We start from the raw sequence: 21,124 nt of genomic DNA, 5'->3' as shown, positions 1-21,124 counted from the left end.
CTGCTCTCAGGCGCTGGCTGTGTGACGCAGGCTGCACGGCAACAATCTGCGCTCAGGCGCTGGCTGTGTGACGCAGGCTGCACGGCAACAATCTGCGCTCAGGCGCTGGCTGTGTGACGCAGGCTGCACGGCAACAATCTGCGCTCAGGCGCTGGCTGTGTGACGCAGGCTGCACAGCAACAATCTGCTCTCAGGCGCTGGCTGTGTGACGCAGGCTGCAGCAAGTGGGAAGGGGTTAATAATGGCGTATAGGACATGATGTTCGCATGCGATCTGTCGCAGTCATGTGACGTGGCTATGAATGTAAAGGTTTTCCTCGTCATGTTTCATTTCAGGTACTGCTATCTGCCAGAGGCCTCTGTTTAAAAGTTGTCCTCCTTCAGAGACTTTTTTTTTCCCCCTTAAATCCATGTATTTGGGGCTAAAAATTAATTTTTGCAATTCGGTGTCATTAATTTTCCCCCATTTGCTTTCTGTAGCATTTTGTATGTTGCACTGTATATTGCTGGCTGCAGGAATGAGTTAACTGATGATCCATCGCGTGCGCGCTATGGTGGTCTAACAGGGAGTTTAAAACTTTTATCTGACTTTTTCTGAGCTCCTCTCAGCTCATTTAAAAGTTTCTGAAGGTGGACTGCTCCTGTAATGTATTTGTCATAGGCTTTTCCTGGTGTAGATATCACACGGCGGCACATAACGTGAATTCTTACATCATGACTAGTGATGAGCGAGCACTAAAGCGCTCGGTACTCAACTTGAGCAGGTCGGTCGCTATGACGGACTCGATTCGAGACCCTACAAGGAGGTCTGGGGGGACCGGAAAATCCCTGAAATGGATGGGAACATCATGGGGAAGATAGCTGGACGCTTCTCAGACTCCCAGGAACAATGTTGTCAGAGTATTGCGCCACTTTTACAGACTGACAATAAAACATACAAAAACGAAGAGAAAATTGATTTTACAGGAGGAAAAAATGTTAAATATTCTTTCCAGGGTAATGACTTGTATATAAGGCAAATTTAAAAAAAAAAGAAAGGAAAAAAAAACGAACGCCTCCTCCATCCCTTAGGCTATGTTCACACGCAGCGTTTTTGCACTTTCTCATTGCTTTCAGCGTTTACATAGCGTTTGTTTTCACCATTGAAAGAATTGACACGCTGCTTCTTTCTTTCTGCTTCTTTTTAAATGCAGCAGTTTTTCATTTGTCATGAAAAAAAAGGAATTGTATGCATGAGATTTCTGAATTATTATTTTTTTCCATTAGTAAGGAGTCGGACTCTTAGACTGGTAAAGCCTATGCACTAAGTACTGCTGTTGCTGCGTATTTTCTTTTCTCTTTTAAAAGCTGCCAAAAATTAGAAGGAAGAGGGACTCAAATACACCCTGTATTAGTAATTAAAGTAGGGCCTCATACACATTCTGTTCAAATTGTTAGGTAGTGTGACTCCTAGACTCATAAAGCCTAAGTGCAAGGACTGAGAAACATTGACCCCTGGGGAGATATATGTAATATATGTACCTTATTTTTTGGACCCTAAGAAGCACCCCACATTTTGGGGTGGAAAATATAAAAAATATTTTTTTCCTAAGATGGGGGTCTATCTTATAGTCTGAATAAGTACGGTATCTTACCTGGGGGCGGTGGAGTGAGGGTCACAGGAGGCAGGGTCCTTCAGCGGGAAGTTGCAGTGGAGCAGGATTGCAAGGCCCTCCTTTCCCTCCCTCAGGAACCCGGCGGCTGCAGCAGAAAACGTGAGATGCTGTGGGGCCTGTGCCTGGCTGGTTCCTGTGTTGGGCCGAGGTCTGGCCGGGTTCGTGTGCAGGGTTGGGGGCCTGTGCAGGGCCGTTGCCGTTAGCCTGGTTGGTTCCTGGGCCAGGCTGGGGGGCCTGTGCTGGGCCTGTGCAGGGCTGGGGGACTTGTGCAAGGCTAGTGCCGGGCCTGGGCAGGGCTGGGGGGCTTGTGCTGGGCCTGGGCAGGGCTGGGGGGCTTGTGCTGGGCCTGGGCAGGGCTGGGGGGCTTGTGCTGGGCCTGGGCAGGGCTGGGGGGCTTGTGCTGGGCCTGGGCAGGGCTGGGGGGCTTGTGCTGGGCCTGGGCAGGGCTGGGGGACTTGTGCTGGGCCTGGGCAGGGCTGGGGGGGGGGGCTCTGCCGGGCCGGGGCTGCAGCTTGTGCTGGGCTGTGAGCGGCATCGATCGGTGAAGCAGAGCGGCCTGCGCGGTTTCCGGTAGCCACCGCCATCATCCTAATGTGAACTACACTAAAATGGCCGCCAGAGCTACCGGTCTCCGCATGCACCGGCTCAGGTGGCCATTTTCCTGTAGATCGCGGCCTCAGTAAGACACCGGAAAGCCGCACAGACCGCTCTGCTTCACCGCCCGACGCAGCTGGCACCTGCCTCACTGCCGCCGCCACCTCGTTCCCGAAGGAGGGAGGGCTCCACCACCACCACAAGTATTCATAACATTCGGACCATAAGACGCTCCCCCCATTTTCCTCCCAATTTTGGGGGGAAAAAAGTGCGTCTTATGGTCCGAAAAATACGGTATATATAAGATTTTTAGCGTTAGGCCTCATACACACCCTGTAAAAATGAAGAGTGAGGGTCGCATCATGATGTCGTGGAGGAGGATACAAAAAAGAAATGAAGAAACCATGAACTGTATATCCTTATTTGGGTGGGAAGAGGTGCATGGGAACATAACAGAAAATAAGGAACACTTGGATTGACTTTGTTGCCCTGCTATCATTCGGTGGTGTTGAGAAGTCTGGCCCAATCCAGCCCTTGTTCATTTTTATAAGAGTCAGCCTGTCAGCATTTTCAGTTGACAGGCGGATGCGCCTATCAGTTATAATTCCACCAGCGGCACTGAAAACCCGCTCTGATAAAACGCTAGCGGCAGGGCAGGTCAGGACCTCCAAGGTGTAGAGAGCCAGTTCATTCCACTTGTCCAGCTTGGATTCCCAATAATTAGAAGGCACAGAGGAATCATGGAGCACGTTGGGACGGTCGGCAAGGTACTCCCTCAGCATCTTCCCAAACTTTGCACTCCTTGTGAGAGTACCCCACGCCTCAGGGCCTGTTAGATTGGAGGGGATGAGAAAACTCTCCCAGAACTTTGACAGTGTTCCCCTGCCTCTACTGGATTGAAGTTGTGTCTGTCTCGCCTGTACTCCTTTGTTGTCCAACGAACTGTGACCTCTGCCGCCAGCGTTTTCAGATGGGGAATTTTTTTTTTATTTGTTCGACTAGGGCCTTCTGGTATTTCACCATTTTACTAGCCGTCTCTGCCACGGGAAGGAGAGATAGAAAGTTCTCCTTGTAACATGGGTCTAGAAGTGTCACTATCCAGTAATTACTGTCGCCCAAAATGCATACAAAGCGAGGGTCATGGGAAAGGCAGAGGAACATAAACTCAGCCATACGTGCCAGACTGCTAACAGGCAAGACTTCCGTGTCTTCACCAAGAGGACGACTATCAATCTTCTCCTTTACCTCTTCAGCCCATCGACGCTGAACAGACGGGATGAAGCTGGTGTGGGTAGTACAGTCTGTAGCGCAGGTAACCATCTCCTGTTCCTCCTCATTATCACACAATCCATGCTGAGAAGATGAGATGAGGCTGGGTAATATTACCCTATCTTTCGTCCTCCATCTCCACCTGGTGCTTACTGATAAAGGTATAAAACCTTCACTATAGCTCGATATTAAAATCAATGGATTTTTTTTATGTTCCCTCAGTAGTTGTAAGTTATGATATAATATGAAAGGACATGCGCCATGATAATTACCAGTCCACAGCCCCTCGGACAGGAAGGGTAATTCAGGGAATATGTAGGACACCAACCCCACTTCCTTTTCTTTTATACCTTGGACGTCTTAAGTGGTTATTGTATTCATTGCTATACTGGTGTAGCCACATCATACCACTCCTGAGGGAACATAAAGAATCCATTGATTTGTAATATCGAGTTGTAGTGAAGGTTTTGTATCTTTATTTGTATGCATTTTATTCATTTATTAGGTGGGATTTTTTTGTTTGGAATATTTTAATATCTTAAAACTATATTTTTAAAGGATTTGTTTATGTTAAAATTAATATGTTCATACCCTTACTTATATATACTTTGTAAGCTGTCCACATGCAAAGCTTCATGTTTAATTGTGAGTAGCGAGCGTTTCTGTATGCAGAGAAGCGGGATCATTCTTCTGATTACGGCGTCATCGCCGCTTACCATCTTGGTTGATTCCTAAAAGTTTTGTAGAACTTCACAGATGTCAGACATCCATGCCCACTCATCGGTTGTTATTTGCGGAGGCTGACTGGAATATCGGCGGGCGCGCTGGAGCTGGTATTTAATTACTACCCCCTGCTGCTCACAAATCCTTCCCAACATATGTAATGTGGAGTTCCAGCTCGTGATTACGTCACAAACCAGTCGGTGAGCTGGAAGATGCAAGCGCTGCTGCAGCACTGCCAGGGCAGCGGACGCTGTAGCTGACTTGTGGAAATGGGCACTGATGCGGCGTACTTTCACAAGTAGCTCAGGCAAATCTGGGTTGGTTTTCAGAAATAGCTGAACCACTAATTTGAGCATGTGGGCCAGGCATGGTACGTGTGCCAGGTTTCCAAGCTTCAGAGGTGCCACCAGGTTACAGCCATTATCGCACAAATCCATGCCTGGTTGTAGGCTCAGCGGCCAAACCTTTCAACAACTCAGCCGCGGTGTGCGGTTTGTCTCCTAGACAAATTGGCTTCAGCAGAGCCTGTTGCCGCTTCGCTGAGGCAGTACTTCCAGCTTGTATCTGATGTGGATAACAATTCGAAGATAGAGGAGGAGAGGGTGCAGGAACTGGTGTAAGAGGTGGGCGAAACCCTCATGGAACTATGTCCCATAATTTTAGGCATCAGTGGCACGGTCCTACTTGGTCCCGGTCTCCACAAGGCTCACCCTGTGTGCCGTCAGGGCCACAAACACTTGTCCATGTGTCTGTGGTTACGTGAACCTTACCAGTAACTGAGTTGGTGAGGGCACGGGTGATGTTATGGGACATGTGCTTGAGTAAGGCAGGGACGGCACAACGGGAGAAATAGTGTCTGCTGGGGACTGAGTACCAAGAGACAGCCGCTGCCATGAGGTTGAACTGTGTGGAAGACTGAGTGGTGCTGACTGGAAGTATTATCTGCCATCCATCCGACCATCTGATAGCACTGTTACGGCTTCAAGAGTGGTGTCCCGCGCCCCCCTTGCAAAGTGCAACCGGAAACTAGGTATTGTGGATGAGCATGTTTGTTGTGCTCCCGCAGAAGACACAATTACACCACGGCCTTGGCCTCTGCGTGCACCATCAGCAGCTCAACCACTTTCCCTTCCCGCACACCTTGCGCATATTAGATTAGGTATGCAGCTAAGAGCGGTATTAATAGGGACTAGAATAGAATAGATGTAGGCCTGAAAAGGAGTTTTAGGTTGCAGCAGCAAGGACTGTAAGGCAATAACCCCTGCCTAGATGCCTCTAATGCAAAACTATCCCTTCTCCTGCAACTCTCCCTACACTAAATGCAGCTAAGAGCAGTATTGATACCTACTAGAATAGAATACATTTAGCCCTGATAAGGACTATTAGTTTTAGGTTTCTGTAGCAAGAACTGTAAGGCGATAAACCATGCCCATAGGCCTGTAATGCACTACTATCCCTTCTTCAGCAGCTATCCCTACACTAAATACAGCTAATAGCTGTAATTATATTAAATAGAATAAATGTAGCCCTGAAAAGGACTTTTGGTTATAGGATTCAGCAGCAAGGCAATATAAACCTTTCCTAGATGCCTCTAATGCAAACTTTCTCTTCTCCAGCAACTATCCCTACTCTGTTTCCTGGTACAGTGGGCCGAGCATCGCATTGCTGGGTCTTATATAAGACCTGATGATGTAATGCGGCCAGCCAATCACAGGAATTCCAGTAGCCATCATCACTGTGGCCCTGCATGAACCATCAGGTTCAGTGATTGGCTGCTGCGCTGTCTGTCCCCTCTATTCTCACTGATCGCTGTATATCTGCATGGATAAGATGGTGACGACCTCTGTGCTGTGACAAGTCCTCGCTGTATCTGGTTCCCAGCTTTATGCTGTTTTCTCTATTGACATCTTATCTTTTTGTTCTCCGCAGACATGTGAGCATGGAGCCGACACTAGAGGAGCTGGTGGAGTCGCTGACCACCTCCGGGGAGCCCCAGCTCAACCCAGCAAAGCTCCAGCAGCTGAAGAAGATCTGCAGGTCAGTAATGTACGGCTGCGTTACATGGCAGCGCAACCTCTGACCCATACCGAGGCGTAATATCCCCCGATAGGGACCAGCTGTATATCTCCAAATAATATCTCCTCCTCTACTGTGCAAGTGCTGACTGCCCTGATGTATTCAGTGTCTCCACCAGCAGAATAGTGAGTGCAGCTCTGGAGTATAATGGAGGATGTAACTCAGGATCAGTAATGTAATGTATGTACACAGTGACTGCACCAGCAGAATAGTGAGTGCAGCTCTGGAGTATAATGCAGGATGTAACTCAGGATCAGTAATGTAATGTATGTACACAGTGACTGCACCAGCAGAATAGTGAGTGCAGCTCTGGAATATAATACTGGATGTAACTCAGGATCAGTACAGGATCAGTAATGTAATGTATGTACACAGTGACTCCACCAGCAGAATAGTGAGTGCAGCTCTGGGGTATAATACCGGATGTAACTAAGGATCAGTAATGTACAGTCATGGCCAAAAGTTTTGAGAATGACACCAAAATGATATTTTCACATGATCTGCTGGCCTCTGGTTTTTATTAGTGTTTGTCTGATGTTTATGTCACATACAGAAATATAATTGCAATCATATTATGAGTACCAATAGGTTATATTGACAGTTAGAATGAGTTAATGCAGCAAGTCAGTATTTGCAGTTTTGCCCCTTCTTCTTCTTCAAGACCTCTGTAATTCTCCCTGGCATGCTCTCAATCAACTTTTGGACCAAATCCTGACTGATAGCAGTCCATTCTTGCATAATCAATGCTTGCATTTTGCCAGAATTTGTTGGTTTTTGTTTGTCCACCCGTCTCTTGATGATTGACCACAAGTTCTCAATGGGATTAAGATCTGGGGAGTTTCCAGGCCATGGACCCAAAATCTCTATGTTTTGTTCCATGAGCCATTTCGTTATCACCTTTGCTTTATGGCAAGGTGCTCCATCATGCTGGAAAAGGCATTGTTGGGCGCCAAACTGCTCTTGGACGGTTGGGAGAAGTTGCTCTTGGAGGACATTCTGGTACCATTCTTTATTCATGGCTGTGTTTTTAGGCAAGACTGTGAGTGAGCCGATTCCCTTGGCTGAGAAGCAACCCCACACATGAATGGTTTCAGGATGCTTTACAGTTGGCATGAGACAAGACTGGTGGTAGCGCTCACCTCTTCTTCTCCGAATAAGCTGTTTTCCAGATGTCCCAAACAATCGAAAAGGGGATTCATCAGAGAAAATGACTTTGCCCCAGTCCTCAGCAGTCCATTCCCTGTACCTTTTGCAGAATATCAGTCGGTCCCTGATGTTTTTTCTGGAGAGAAGTGGCTTCTTTGCTGCCCTCCTTGAAACCAGCCCTTGCTCAAAGAGTCTCCGCCTCACAGTGCGTGCAGAAGCACTCACACCAGCCTGCTGCCATTCCTGAGCAAGCTCGGCACTGCTGGTAGTCCCATCCTGCAGCTGAAACAGTTTTAAGATACGGTCCTGGCGCTTGCTGGTCTTTCTTGGGCGCCCTGGAGCCTTTTTGACAACAATGGAAGCTCTCTCCTTGAAGTTCTTGATGATGCGATAGATTGTTGACTGAGGTGCAATCTTTGTAGCTGCGATACTCTTCCCTGTTAGGCCATTTTTGTGCAGTGCAATGATGGCTGCACGTGTTTCTTTAGAGATAACCATGGTTAACTGAAGAGAAACAATGATACCAAGAACCAGCCTCCTTTTAAAGTGTCCAGTGATGTCATTCTTACTTAATCATGACTGATTGATCGCCAGCCCTGTCCTCATCAACACCCACACCTGTGTTAATGGATCAATCACTAAAACGATGTTAGCTGCTCCTTTTAAGGCAGGACTGTAATGATGTTGAAATGTGTTTTGGGGGTTAAAGTTCATTTTCTGGGCAAATATTGACTTTGCAAGTACAGTAATTGCTGTTAAGCTGATCACTCTTTGACATTCAGGAGTATATGCAAATTGCCATTACAAAAAATGAAGCAGTAAACTTTGGAAAAATTACTATTTGTCTCATTCTCAATACTTTTGGCCTTGACTGTATGTACACAGTGACTGCACCAGCAGAATAGTGAGTGCAGCTCTGGGGTATACTACAGGATGTAACTCAGGATCAGTACAGGATCAGTAATGTAATGTATATACACAGTGACTCCACCAGCAGAATAGTGAGTGCAGCTCTGGGGTATAATACAGGATGTAACTCAGGATCAGTAATGTAATGCATGTACACAGTGACTGCACCAGCAGAATAGTGAGTGCAGCTGTGGAGTATAATACTGGATGTAACTCCGGATCAGTGCAGAATAAGATATGTAACTTTTATATTCATTTTGCAGATCTTCAGATGAGCAGATAAGACACGTGTACCACCTGCTGATGATGCAGCTGAATCAGGAGCATGCAGAGATCCGCCTGTCGGCCTTCCAGATAGTCAGCGAGCTCTTCAGTCGGTCGCACTTGTTCAGGACGCTGCTCATCTCCAACTTTCAGGAGTTCTTGGAGCTGACTGTAGAGACAGACTATGAGCAGCCGCTGCCGCCTCCCAAGGACGTGGCACAGAAACTCAAAATTGTAGCCATTAAGGCTGTGCAAGAATGGAACGAGAAGTTTGGGGAAGCCTACAAGAAACTCTCCTTGGGATATCACTTCCTGAAACAGAATAAAAAGGTGACTGTTACTGGATGGTTCTGATATATTCTCTTTTATCCACTATCTCTCCCCTTTTTCTACCTGCTCTTAAATGTTCATTATGATTCGCAAATGGACATAGAAATAAAAGATGACACTAGGGGGCGCTCGGGAGCATCCTGTTCTGTAATTGAGTGTAATGTAATATCAGCTTGCATTAAGCTTCTAGAAGAGACATCTCTTCTGATATAGCAAATTAGTAAGATGGTCATGGCTTCATCTCTGTCTAGAAAAGTAAGAGAAATGTCTCCCAGATGGCGATATTACTGCCCCCGGGTCTCGTCCTGCCGCTGTAGGTACAAAAGAGTCAGGTGCAAGACAGTAACACATGGCGGCTGGTTCAATACTTGTGTTATGTGCAGGTTTGTGACTTAGCTTGAGGATCAAGTCCTGAAAAAATCAGCTGTGTTGTTCCTTCAATCAGATCTTTCAATATTTCTATAACACCAGGTTCACCCAGGGGATTAAGAACAGTTATTGCACCTGACTCTTCTACAAGATGTTGAAAAATGCAAGCCCAAAAGGCTACAATAGTGCAGCAATGCTACATCAGGCCGCATCCACACACATAACTTTATTATACCTACAGTACATCAGTGAAAGTCCAGCATATCACTTTACACGTCCAACCAGACTGAAGTTTCACCAATACTGGCTTCTTCTGGGGCCCCTCGAATTTCACCATTACCAATTTTCCTTTGGAGACACTTGAGTTTCACCATTACCAGCTTCTTTTGGAGCAACTCAAGTCTCACCATTGCCGGCTTCTTGTGAAGACACTTGAGTTTCATTTCACTATTTTTGATTCTTCTGGGGCCACCATTGCTGATATCTTCCAGTGCCGCTCAAGATTCACCATTACTGGCTTCTTCTGGGGCATTACACCCTAGAAGAAGCTACTAATGTTAGACCTCAAGCCAGGCTGGATATGTAAAGTGATTGGCTGGATTATAACTGATGTAACCGAATCGAACACCCAGACCTGTGTGCAACATCTGTATTGAAATTGTGTTGTTTGAGAGATTGTGACCCTCAGTGTTAAAGCTGGTGTTGGGATTTCAGAGTGTAAACTGTATTTGAAGAATTTAAAGAATTTCAGGCAAGTTGTTTATATATACTCGAGAATAAGCCAAGGCACCTCATTTTTCCACAATAAACTGTGAAAACTTATTGACTCGAGTATAAGCCTAGGGTGAGAAATGGCAGCTACTGGCAAATTTCAAAAATAAAAATAGCTCTGTAAGTGGAAAAGAGGGTCACCTCCATCTTTGTTATCCCCCATCATTGTTCTACCCCCCCCCACCCCACCTCCAACATCATTGTTCTCCCCCTACCCCATGATCAGTGTTCTCCATCATCCCCATTATTGTCTCCCCCCACCTCCATCATTGTTTCCTCCACCTTCATTGTTCTCCCTCATCCCCATCATTATCTGCTTTACCTCCACGATCAGTGTTCTCCATCATCCATCACAACCAAAGAGGAAAAAAGGATAGCCTTGGAGGAATGTATGTACAAATAATGAAACAAATGGGAAAACCCATATAATTAGTCCTCTCTCTAAACAGGCTGTACAATTGAACTTTTAATCTTTATATTAAAATGTGAATGTAGAGGGTATTTAAAATATTATCCCTAATCAGCCAAAATGATGTGGGATGTCATCATTAGAGCGGAGTGGGATAAATAAATCTCAGCACATGTCCCCCCAACATGTTTCACCGCTCAAGCTGCTTCATCAGGGGATGGGACACTAGCATGAATCTGTTATGTTAGTGTCCATCCCCTGATGACACCGCTAGTGCGGTGAAACATGTTGGGGGGGGACATGTGCTGAGATTTATTTATCCCATTCGTTTCTCCCTCATCCCCATCATTGTCTCCCCCACCACCCCTGGACCTCTCACCAGTGTATTAATGTAAAAAAAATCCAAAAAAACACTCCCTCTCATCCTGTTCCCCCGTAGCATCGTCTCTCTGACACAGATAACTTCATGATGACGCCATCAAGCCGTCCGAGCCTGTGTCAGGGAGAAAGCGCCCGGCTGGAAGCAGAGGACGGACCCCTGCAGCTCTGTTCCGCTGCCATTGTTTCCTGTAGGCAGCGGAGCTGCAGGGATCGCTCCCTGCCCACCGCACATGATGAGGGCAATCTGGCCTCGGGTCCGAGAAGCAAGGGCCCCCCTCCACCTCTGGCTGCACCGGGGGTATGTCCACCCCTGCTCACTCGAGGAGAAGTCGAAAAGGGCGTTTTCAGCATAAAAAAATGTGCTGCAAAAGCCGGCTTATACACAAGTATATACAGTATATATTACACAAAGTCACACTAGTCTGCATGAAAACTGTGTACAGAATACGGTGGGAAAACAAGTGCTGTTTATTGCATAATTTTGTTTGTTTTTTTATGTATTCGAGCGTTAGGTATTATGTTCCTCCATCAAGGATCTCATATAGCATGAGCATCTTAAGTACTTATTGTATATGGAAACTTTTCAGGTGGATTTCCAGGATGTGCGGTCCAGGACTGTAGCAGAGAGGAAACGGGAAGAGGAAAAGCAGAAACGCTTAGAAAATATTTATCAGGAGAAAGCCAAAAAAGCAAAGACTGAGATGGAAGGTAAACATCCCCCCCACCACCACCACCATAATAAATATATATATATATATAATTAGTACAGACCAAAAGTTTTCATGACTTTGAAAATTGTACATTCACACTGAAGGCATCAAAACTATGAATTAACACATGTGGAATTATATACTTAACAAAAAAGTGTGAAACAACTGAAAATATGTCTTAAATTCTATGTTCTTCAAAGTAGCCACCCTTTGCTTTGATGACTGCTTTGCACACTCTTGGCATTCTCTTGATGAGCCTCAAGAGGTAGTCACCGGAAATGGTCTTCCAACAATCTTGAAGGAGTTCCCAGAGATGCTTAGCACTTGTTGGCCTTTTTGCCTTCACTCTGCGGTCCAGCTCACCCCAAACCATCTCGATTGGGTTCAGGTCTGGTGACTGTGGAGGCCAGGTCATCTGGCGTAGCACCCCATCACTCTCCTTCTTGGTCAAATCGCCCTTACACAGCCTGGAGGTGTGTTTGGGGTCATTGTCCTGTTAAAAAATAAATGATGGTCCAACTAAACGCAAACCGGATGGAATAGCATGCCGCTGCAAGATGCTGTGGTAGCCATGCTGGTTCAGTATGCCTTCAATTTTGAATAAATCCCCAACAGTGTCACCAGCAAAGCACCCCCACACCATCACACCTCCTCCTCCATGCTTCACGGTGGGAACCAGGCATGTAGAGTCCATCGGTGGTTGGAACCAAGGATCTCAAATTTGGACTCATCAGACCAAAGCACAGATTTCCACTGGTCTAATGTCCATTTCTTGTGTCCTTTAGCCCAAACAAGTCTCTTCTGCTTGTTGCCTGTCCTTAGCAGTGGTTTCCTAGCAGCTATTTTACCATGAAGGCGTGCTGCACAAAGTCTCCTCTTAACAGTTGTTGTAGAGATGTGTCTGCTGCTAGAACTCAGTGTGGCATTGACCTGGTCTCTAATCTGAGCTGCTGTTAACCTGCGATTTCTGAGGCTGGTGACTCGGATAAACTTATCCTCAGAAGCAGAGGTGACTCTTGGTCTTCCTTTCCTGGGGCTGTCCTCATGTGAGCCAGTTTCTTTGTAGTGCTTGATGGTTTTTGCAACTGCACTTGGGGACACTTTCAAATTTTGCCCAATTTTTCGGACTGACTGACCTTCATTTCTTAAAGTAATGATGGCCACTCGTTTTTCTTTACTTAGCTGCTTTTTTCTTGCCATAATACAAATTCTTACAGTCTATTCAGTAGGACTATCAGCTGTGTATCCACCTGACTTCTGCACAACACAACTGATGGTCCCAACCCCATTTATAAGGCAAGAAATCCCACTTATTAAACCTGACAGGGCACACCTGTGAAGTGAAGACCATTTCCGGTGACTACCTCTTGAAGCTCATCAAGAGAATGCCAAGAGTGTGCAAAGCAGTCATCAAAGCAAAAGGTGGCTATTTTGAAGAACCTAGAATATAAGACATATTTTCAGTTGTTTCACACTTTTTTGTTAAGTATATAATTCCACATGTGTTAATTCATAGTTTTGATGCCTTCAGTGTGAATGTACAATTTTCAAAGTCATGAAAATACAGAAAAATCTTTAAATGAGAAGGTGTGTCCAAACTTTTGGTCTGTACCATACATACATACATACACACATTTAAGTTGAAGGGATATGTATGTATCGGGATTTTATGTGATATACCTACACAAAGTAGTACGTTTTTGTGAAGTGTAAAGGAAATGATACATGGTTTTCTAATTATTTTAAAAATATAAATCTGAAGATTGTGAAGCAGTCTGATATCTCTAAATAAAATCCTGAGTGACCAATCACCTCCAGAAATCACATAAATAGTATATTGAGTCCACCTGTGTGTAATTTATTCTCAGTATAACTAAAGCTGTTCTGTGAAGGCCTCATAGGTTTGTGAGAGAACATTAGGGATCAAACTGCATCATGAAAACCAAGGAACACACCAGTCAGGTGAGGGATAAAGTTGTGGAGAAGAATAAAGCAGGGTTAGGTTATTAAAAAAAAAAAAAAAAAAAAAAAAAAAGCCCCCCAACTCTGAACATCTCATGGAGTGCTGTTCAATCCATCATTCAAAAATGAAAGTATTATAGAACTGCAATCCTACAAAGATATATCCGTCCACCTAAACTGACATCCTAAGCAAGAAGAGCACTAATTAGAGAAGCAGCCAAGAGGCCCACGGTCACTATGAAGGAGCTGCAGAAATCCACAGCTCAGGTGGGAGAATCTGTCCACAGGACAAGTATTAGTCGTATACTCTGCAAATCTGGCTTTTATGGGAGAGTGGCAAAAAGAAAGCCTTTTTTTTTTTTTTTTAAAAAAAAAAACAAGCCATAAGAATTCCCGTCTGCAGCTTGCAAAAAGCCATGTAGAGGACACAGCGAGCATGTGGAAGAAGGTGCTCTGGTCAGATGAGACTAAATGCAAAACGCTGTGTGTATCAGAAAACAAACACTATATCACCCTGAAATCACCATCCCCACCGTTAAACATGGTGGTGACAGCATCCTGCTGTGGGGATGCATTTGTTCAGCAGGGGCAGGGAAGCCGTTCAGAGTTGATAGGAAGATGGATGGAGCTAAATACAGGGCAATCCTGGAGGAAAACCTGTTAGAGGCTGCAGAAGACTTGAGCCTGGAGCGTAGATTTACCTTCCAGCAGGACAACGACCCTAAGCATCCTGCCAGAGCTACAATGGATGGTTTAGATCAAAGCATATTCATGTGTGTGAACGGCCCAGTCACAGTCCAGACCTAAATGCCATGAGAATCTGTGACAAGACGTGAAAATTGCTCTTCAAAGACGTCTCCATCCAATCTCTCTGAGCAAGAGCGAGTGTGCAAAGAAGAGCGGGCAAAACTGGTAGAGACAGACCCCCAAAAGACTGCAGTAGTAACTGCAGAGAAAGGTGGTCTGACAATGTATTGGCTCAGGGGGGCTGAATACAAATGCACGGCACTATTTTCAGATTTATATATTTAAAATAATTAGAAAACCCTATATCATTTCCCTTACACTTCACAATAAATAACTGATAAAAAGTTTGGACACACCTGTTAACGCAATGGTTTTCCTTTTTCTTATTGGAGTGTGCACTTGATAGAATCAGACTGAAGGCAGCAAAACCACAAACAAAGAAATATGGAAACCAGGTGCAAGTGAGAAACTAACTAGAACCTGCCTGAGAAAATGCCAAGGTTACATATATTCTGGTTTCTAGGTGTAAATTGGAGACACTGCTTACTGTCTTTTCAGAAGTGGGACTCGCCATTGAAGCCCATAGGGATGTATGAAGTGGACTGAGGAGCTGATACTGCTGATACACATTGGGTGCTGGCTGTTATACACCGGAGCTTGCTCCGATCGTTGCGGTTTATTCACTTAAATGCTGTTGTCAGTCACTGATTAAAATGACGCAATCACTATGGCGCCCATAGTGAACTCCTAACCTGCTCCACATAACAATAGATGTCTCCATAATCAAAGAGTGGTAATAAATGGTTGCACATCCAATAGGAAGAGTATCTCAAGTGGGGTACCACAAGGCTCTGTCCTGGCCCCAGTGTTGTGCAACATTTTTAGAAATGATCTGGATAAGGGAACTGAAGGTAAACGTATCAAATTTGCAGACCATGCAAAGCTAGCAAGAATAGCTAACACTAGAGAGGACAGAGAGAGGATTCAGTAGGATCTAGATAAGCTTGAACAATGGGCAGCGACTAGCAGAATGGTATTTAACGGAGAAATGCAAGATTCTACATCTGGGCAGGAAAATTGAAAATGACATCTACAGAATGGGAGGAATAGAACTAAGCAACAGCACGTGTGAAAAAGACTTTGGTATAATAATAGATCACAGACTGCACATGAGTCAACAGTGTGATGCAGCAGCAAAAAAGGCAAACACAATTCTGGGATGTATTAAGAGAAGCATAGAGTCTAGATCATATGAAGTAATTATCCCCTTCTACTCCTCTTTGGTCAGGCCCCATCTGGAATACTGTGTCCAGTTCTGGGCACCACATTTTAAAAAAAGACATCGAAAAACTGGAGCAAGTTCAGAGAAGAGCTACCAGGATGGTGAGCAGATTGCATACTACGTCCTAGGAAGAACGGTTAAAGATCTGGGAATGTTTAGCTTGCAAAAAAAGAAGGCTAAGAGGAGACTTAATAGCTGTCTACCGATATCTGAAGGGATGTCACAGTGTAGAGGGATCATCCTTATTCTCATTTGCACATGGAAACACGAGACGCAATGGAATAAAACTGAATGGGAGAAGATACAGATTAGATATTAGAACTTTTTGACAGTGAGGGTGATCAATGAGTGGAACAGGCGGTCACAAGAGGTGGTGAGTTCTCCTTCAATGGAAGTCTTCAAACACAGGCTGGACAGACATCTGTCTGAGATGCATTGAGCAGGGGGTTGGACACGATGATCATGGAGGTCTCATCCAACTCTAACATTCTATGATATCGCTAGGTTCTAAAGGTTTCATAGGTTCTAATGGGTTTCATAGAACATTACGGCCACGTTGTATGTACGTCAAAATGGTATCAATGAAATAGCTTGGCACACAAAAAATTCAAGCCTTCACACGGCTCCATCGACTGAAAAATAAAAAAGTTACGGGTCTCAGAAAATGGCGGCTCAAGCTATATATCTTTCTTTTTTGTACTGTTCTGAATTTATTTTAATATATAAATAAAAAAATAATTATCGTCTGTCTTCCAGAGATGTTGGAGGACATCGAGTCCTGTCTCACGGAGATAGAGAACTGCTTCACTTTGTTACTGCCCGACCCTGAAGACTTCAGTCTGGTCAATGGTGAGAAGGATGAAAGAGGCGGCGGACCGGTGGGAAAAGACTCTACTAATCCGAAACACCAATTACACGAGGGCGATGACGAGAAACCCTGCTGTAGCAAAGACCTGCCCAACCTCAGCCATGTATCTAAGGGAGAGAAAAAGGTGGAAAGGTCTCTGAAGGAATCCAGTTCAGATGAGTCTGACAATGACTTTGAGCCTGTAGAAGAGTCGTTCATCAGAGAGCATGGGCTGGGGTCTCACAAATACACCCTCGACATCGAGATCTCAACAGGTGACAGCTCTGCGCGATAGGGAAATTGTGAATCTGTAATCTGGCAAATAAGATAATCTTTCTTTTTTGTCTTTCTTTTTTTGGCTCGCTCTGCCGCTCCCCTTTTTTGGCTCGCACTCTTGCATTGTCTCTCTATCACCGTCTCTTTCTTGCTCTCGCTCATTGCCTTTTGTCATGCGCTGAAGATACCTCTTTATTTCTCTGTTTTGCATAGATGTGAACGTTAATGAGAATGAAGATAATACCGACGTCCTCAACAGCTTAAAGGATGCCTGTAAGATGGCGAAGAACAAGTACTGGCCAGCGGTCCAGTCCTGGATACAGGTACCAGTGTGGCGGGAGGGGGGGAACCATCTTATCCTCCACTTTGCATTTGCTTTTTATAGAGAAGGTTGTCAAATCTACTGATACAGATGTAGGAAATACTATTTTTTATTTTTTTTTTTTACTTGGTCTTGTGCTGTTCCATTGTTATTCCCCCTGGAAAGTTGTCTCCATTCCCCTCTCCAGCAGGGTTTGACCCTATACATTCGGCACTCACCATATGTTTACGGTAGGAATTGCATTCACCCAATATTTCATTAATTTGTACCTTTCCAACAGTAATAAAGGATCGGCACTGGGATTAATTCTTTCAGAAGCATAATTTTATGGGAATTTCAACTATTTTATCTTCTAACTTTTTCCCATGAAGGTTTTCACCAAAGCTGGAATCCACGACGACAGCCTGAAATGCGCTATCGACATGAAGAAGAAACTAGAAGCCGCAATGAAGAAGCAAAAGGAGATGAATATCGAGTGCAAGACCCGAAACAGAGAGGTGAGTAGGACGACCCATATGTGGTGCGATCGTCTGATGCCGCGTGGACGTCTGTCGGCATGACCGCTCTAAAGCTGTGATGCAAAAACAGCAATAAAGAAATTCCCTTTTTTTTTTTTTTTTTTAAATATTATTCCAAGAGCCATAACTTTTGGTCACCCTTGGATAAATAGATCCCTGTTGCTCGGATAATCGTGCAGTATATCAAGGTTCCACCATGTTTCTGACATGTCCTTATTCATTGCATACATCATTGTGTTTTTTTAGGTTTTGCTTTATTGAACAGTAAAAATGACCTGGAAACAAGATTCTTCAGGTCAGTACGATGACGGTGATACCAAACTTGTTTAGGTTTTTTTTTTTATTTTGATGGTGAAAAAAATTAATTAGAAAAAAAAAATCGCCATTTACTCTGTCACCTCATTGGGGGACACAGGACCATGGGTGTTATGCTGCTGTCCACTAGGAGGCGACACTATGCATAATCTGAAAAAGATTAACCGTGGCTCCTCTGCAGTATACACCCCTGGACGGCGTCAGCCTTCTCCAGTTTTTGCTTAGTTTCGCATAGGAGGCACACCTAAAACTTTTTTTCCGTTTTCTCTGATGGGATTACAGATGAAGAAAAGTGGGCCTCCTGCGAGACTCCCGGCATGGCTCCTTCTTCTGCCCCCTATTACGGGGTGCACAGTTGAAGTCGAGATGGCTATTCCCCATGTGGTTCCTTCCCCAGCCCCTCGGGTGCTGGTTCGAAGTCGAGACCCCCCTCCTTTCCCAATTCCTCTTGGTTTCTGGGTTGAGGTCGAGGCGAGGATAAAGCCCCCTGATGGTGACAGCAGCACCCTCCCTAATCCCCCTCCGGGGGCATTAGGTTGAAACGCCTCAGGTAGGGCCTGTACAGGCAGCACTCTGCAGCTCCCAGTAGCCAGCACACTGCAGCTGAATCCAGGGACCCCAGCCCTGCTGCGGGCTTCTGTCGGGGCCGGGGGGAGTGCAGGCAGGCATGGCTCAACACAGGCACACACCTCCCTGCTCCCTGTCTCTGCGGCAGCACCAGCTCTATGGTGCCTCAGGGGGACTCTTCTCAGGGCCCCCCTTCTGCTTATACCCCCACCGCTATCCTGCCTTTAAATCCGGGGGGGTCCGGTTCAGATCTGGCGCCCCCCGTACTTCCGCGCCGGCCTGGAGCCCTTTTGGGCATCAGGCATCTAATTTAGACCGTGGCTTCGGCCTAGCCGAAGCCGCCACCTCCCCCCGGATGACAAATATGACACTCTACAGTGTCATAGAGGGGGCGGATTCAGACTGAAAGGGCGCGATTTCACACAGCAACTGCCGCCCTTTTCAGCTCTCACCCCCTCTTCTTCCTTAAACTTTACTCCGGCGGCCATTATCTGCTACAGGATAAAGAATTAACCCTGCAGCTACCGGTCGGCAGATACAGACCAGGCCTGCCAGTCTCCGGGGAGGCACAGGACTGTGGATCTTCGGCGCTGGACCTAGGGGCACACTTGTGGGGTAAGATCACAGCTGGAGTTCCTCCTTTGCTGTGAATCCATTATTTCTTTTAAGCTCCTCTGCATAGTAGGGCCCTCTGCATAGCCACCCCTGTGCACTATGCCGGACTTAAGGTCCAGGAGAACCAGGCAGGACTGCCATTATGCACTCTGTACAGCCTACAGTAATACTCTCCCCAGTGGTAGCACGTACCCGCACTACCAGGACTGCATCCAGACTACGGTGCCAGAGCCCCAAGTAGCCCCTGTCAATGCTTCGGGTCTAATGCCACGCAGGAATGTGTCACTCAGATGTCGCAATCTATGATGCAGTCTATAGATAACCTAACCATCACATTGCTTCAGGCTCTGTCGTGTCATGCCTCGGCTATGAACGCTACCCAGCAAAGGGAGAGCGTGACTCGGGCTACTCAGCAAAGGGAGAGCTCGACTCAGGGACATGACGACCCGGGCACATCCACGTCTAGGTCAGGACGCAAGCGGACCCACAGGTCACGTTTATCTGCGTCATCTCATAACACACGGTCATCCCCTTCTAGGGAGAGACTCCGTAATTCCAGGTCATTTAGACTGTCCCCTACCAGGGACAGACAATGCAGATCTCCGCAGCGATCCCCAACTAGAGAAGGCCTCTGCCCCGGTTCATCCAGCAGGAGACGCCTTAGCGATACACAGGATTCGGAAGACATCTGTGATTCCGACTCTGACAAGGAAACTGAAGGGTCCCTGATCCCAATCCCCCCTAGCAATACAGCGCTAGTTGAGGACGTAATCTCGTCCATCCATCGGGTGCTGGACATTTCTGATCCGCCCCCGGAGGCACCAGAACATTTCCTTCGAAGGAGCCCTGAAGCCGCCTAAGATCTCTTTGACCACCCACAGTTTAAATCGATCCTTAAATCGCAAATATCTGGAGGCGCGGTACCCCTTCCAACAGGAGGTTACCAAAAATGGACAGATCCACCCAAAGTGGATCCCCCAGTCTCTAGGCTAGCACCACAGTCACTCCTTTCACTGCCAGATAGCTCAACCCTCAGGGATGCAGCAGACCGGCAGGTGGAATGCAATGCTCGTTCAATTTTCAAGGCTGCAGGGGCCTCCCTGGCTCCCGCGTTCGCTTCAGTTTGTGGCTGCCAAGGCCATCCTGGCTTGGCCCCAAAAATTTAAAAGCTAGCCTACAAGCATTTGCTCCTAAGCTGTCGGACCAAACGGTTCAAATAGCAGTTGTAGCAGATTACATGTTTCATGCAGCTCTGGATTCAGCAATGGGTGCAGCAGGGATAGCATCAAACGCCATCACGATTCGGCGTATCCTCTGGCTGCGGGAATGGAAAGCAGCCTCAGCCTCAAGGAAGTCCCTCACGCACCTCCCATACCTCAGTGGTCGACTTTTTGGCGAACAGTTGGACATGATGATATCCAACGCCACCGGGGGTATGAGTACCTCTCTCCCCCAACTGAAACCCAAACGCACTTGCAGGAAGCGTAACCAAACTCGATTCCAATGCTTTCGGAACTCTTCGGGCTGGTCCGTCTCACGTCCAGCACAAAATAGCAACCGCTCCCCACGCAGGGACAACTCGCGGTCGACGCAAAAGTTTGACAAGACCTGGCAGTCAAAAGCAGGCCAGTCAAAGTCCAAAGGAGGAAAATCTCAGATTTCCTCCTCATCATGACTCACGGACTCCGAAAGACACCACCCGTAGGCGGCCGACTTTTGCTCTTTCATCAAGTCTGGCTGCCTATTACAGAAGACAGGTGGATCAGGGAACTAGTGTCTTCGGGATACAAGATAGAGTTCACTTCAAACCCACCAAACAGACTCTTTCTTTCTGTTCCCCCAAAACCTCCAGCCAAGGCTTGTGCCTTCCGCCAAGCGGTCTTCTCGCTTCTTCAAGCAGGAGTCATAGTACCGGTCCCCGCGGCCGAGCCCTTCCGAGGGTTCTACTCCAATTTATTCGTAGTCCCCAAGAAAGGAGGTGGCGTACGGCCCATACTGGACCTAAAACAGCTCCACAAATATGTACGGGTACGTCCCTTCCGCATGGAGTCCCTTTGGTCCATCATTG

At 46.3% G+C, this 21,124-nt stretch overlaps 1 protein-coding gene across 1 annotated transcript in view; it reads left to right on the top strand.

Moving 5' to 3' along the window:
- Window positions 1-21,124, top strand: part of UVSSA (UV stimulated scaffold protein A) — a 115,577-nt gene that overhangs the window by 1,342 nt on the left and 93,111 nt on the right. The window contains exons 2-7 of the mRNA XM_073649107.1: window positions 6,170-6,277; window positions 8,635-8,965; window positions 11,483-11,603; window positions 16,353-16,718; window positions 16,933-17,042; window positions 17,413-17,538. Coding sequence (XP_073505208.1) covers window positions 6,180-6,277; window positions 8,635-8,965; window positions 11,483-11,603; window positions 16,353-16,718; window positions 16,933-17,042; window positions 17,413-17,538 — 1,152 coding nt within the window. The 5' untranslated portion in view covers window positions 6,170-6,179. The remainder of the gene's footprint in view (window positions 1-6,169; window positions 6,278-8,634; window positions 8,966-11,482; window positions 11,604-16,352; window positions 16,719-16,932; window positions 17,043-17,412; window positions 17,539-21,124) is intronic.

The sequence above is a fragment of the Phyllobates terribilis genome, unplaced genomic scaffold, assembly GCF_046119375.1.
Source record: "Phyllobates terribilis strain yellow unplaced genomic scaffold, ASM4611937v1 Scaffold_1__5_contigs__length_1240528914, whole genome shotgun sequence".
NCBI lineage: Eukaryota > Metazoa > Chordata > Amphibia > Anura > Dendrobatidae > Phyllobates > Phyllobates terribilis.
Note: the sequence above shows the minus strand (reverse complement) of the source record. Positions and strands in the feature narration are given on the sequence as shown.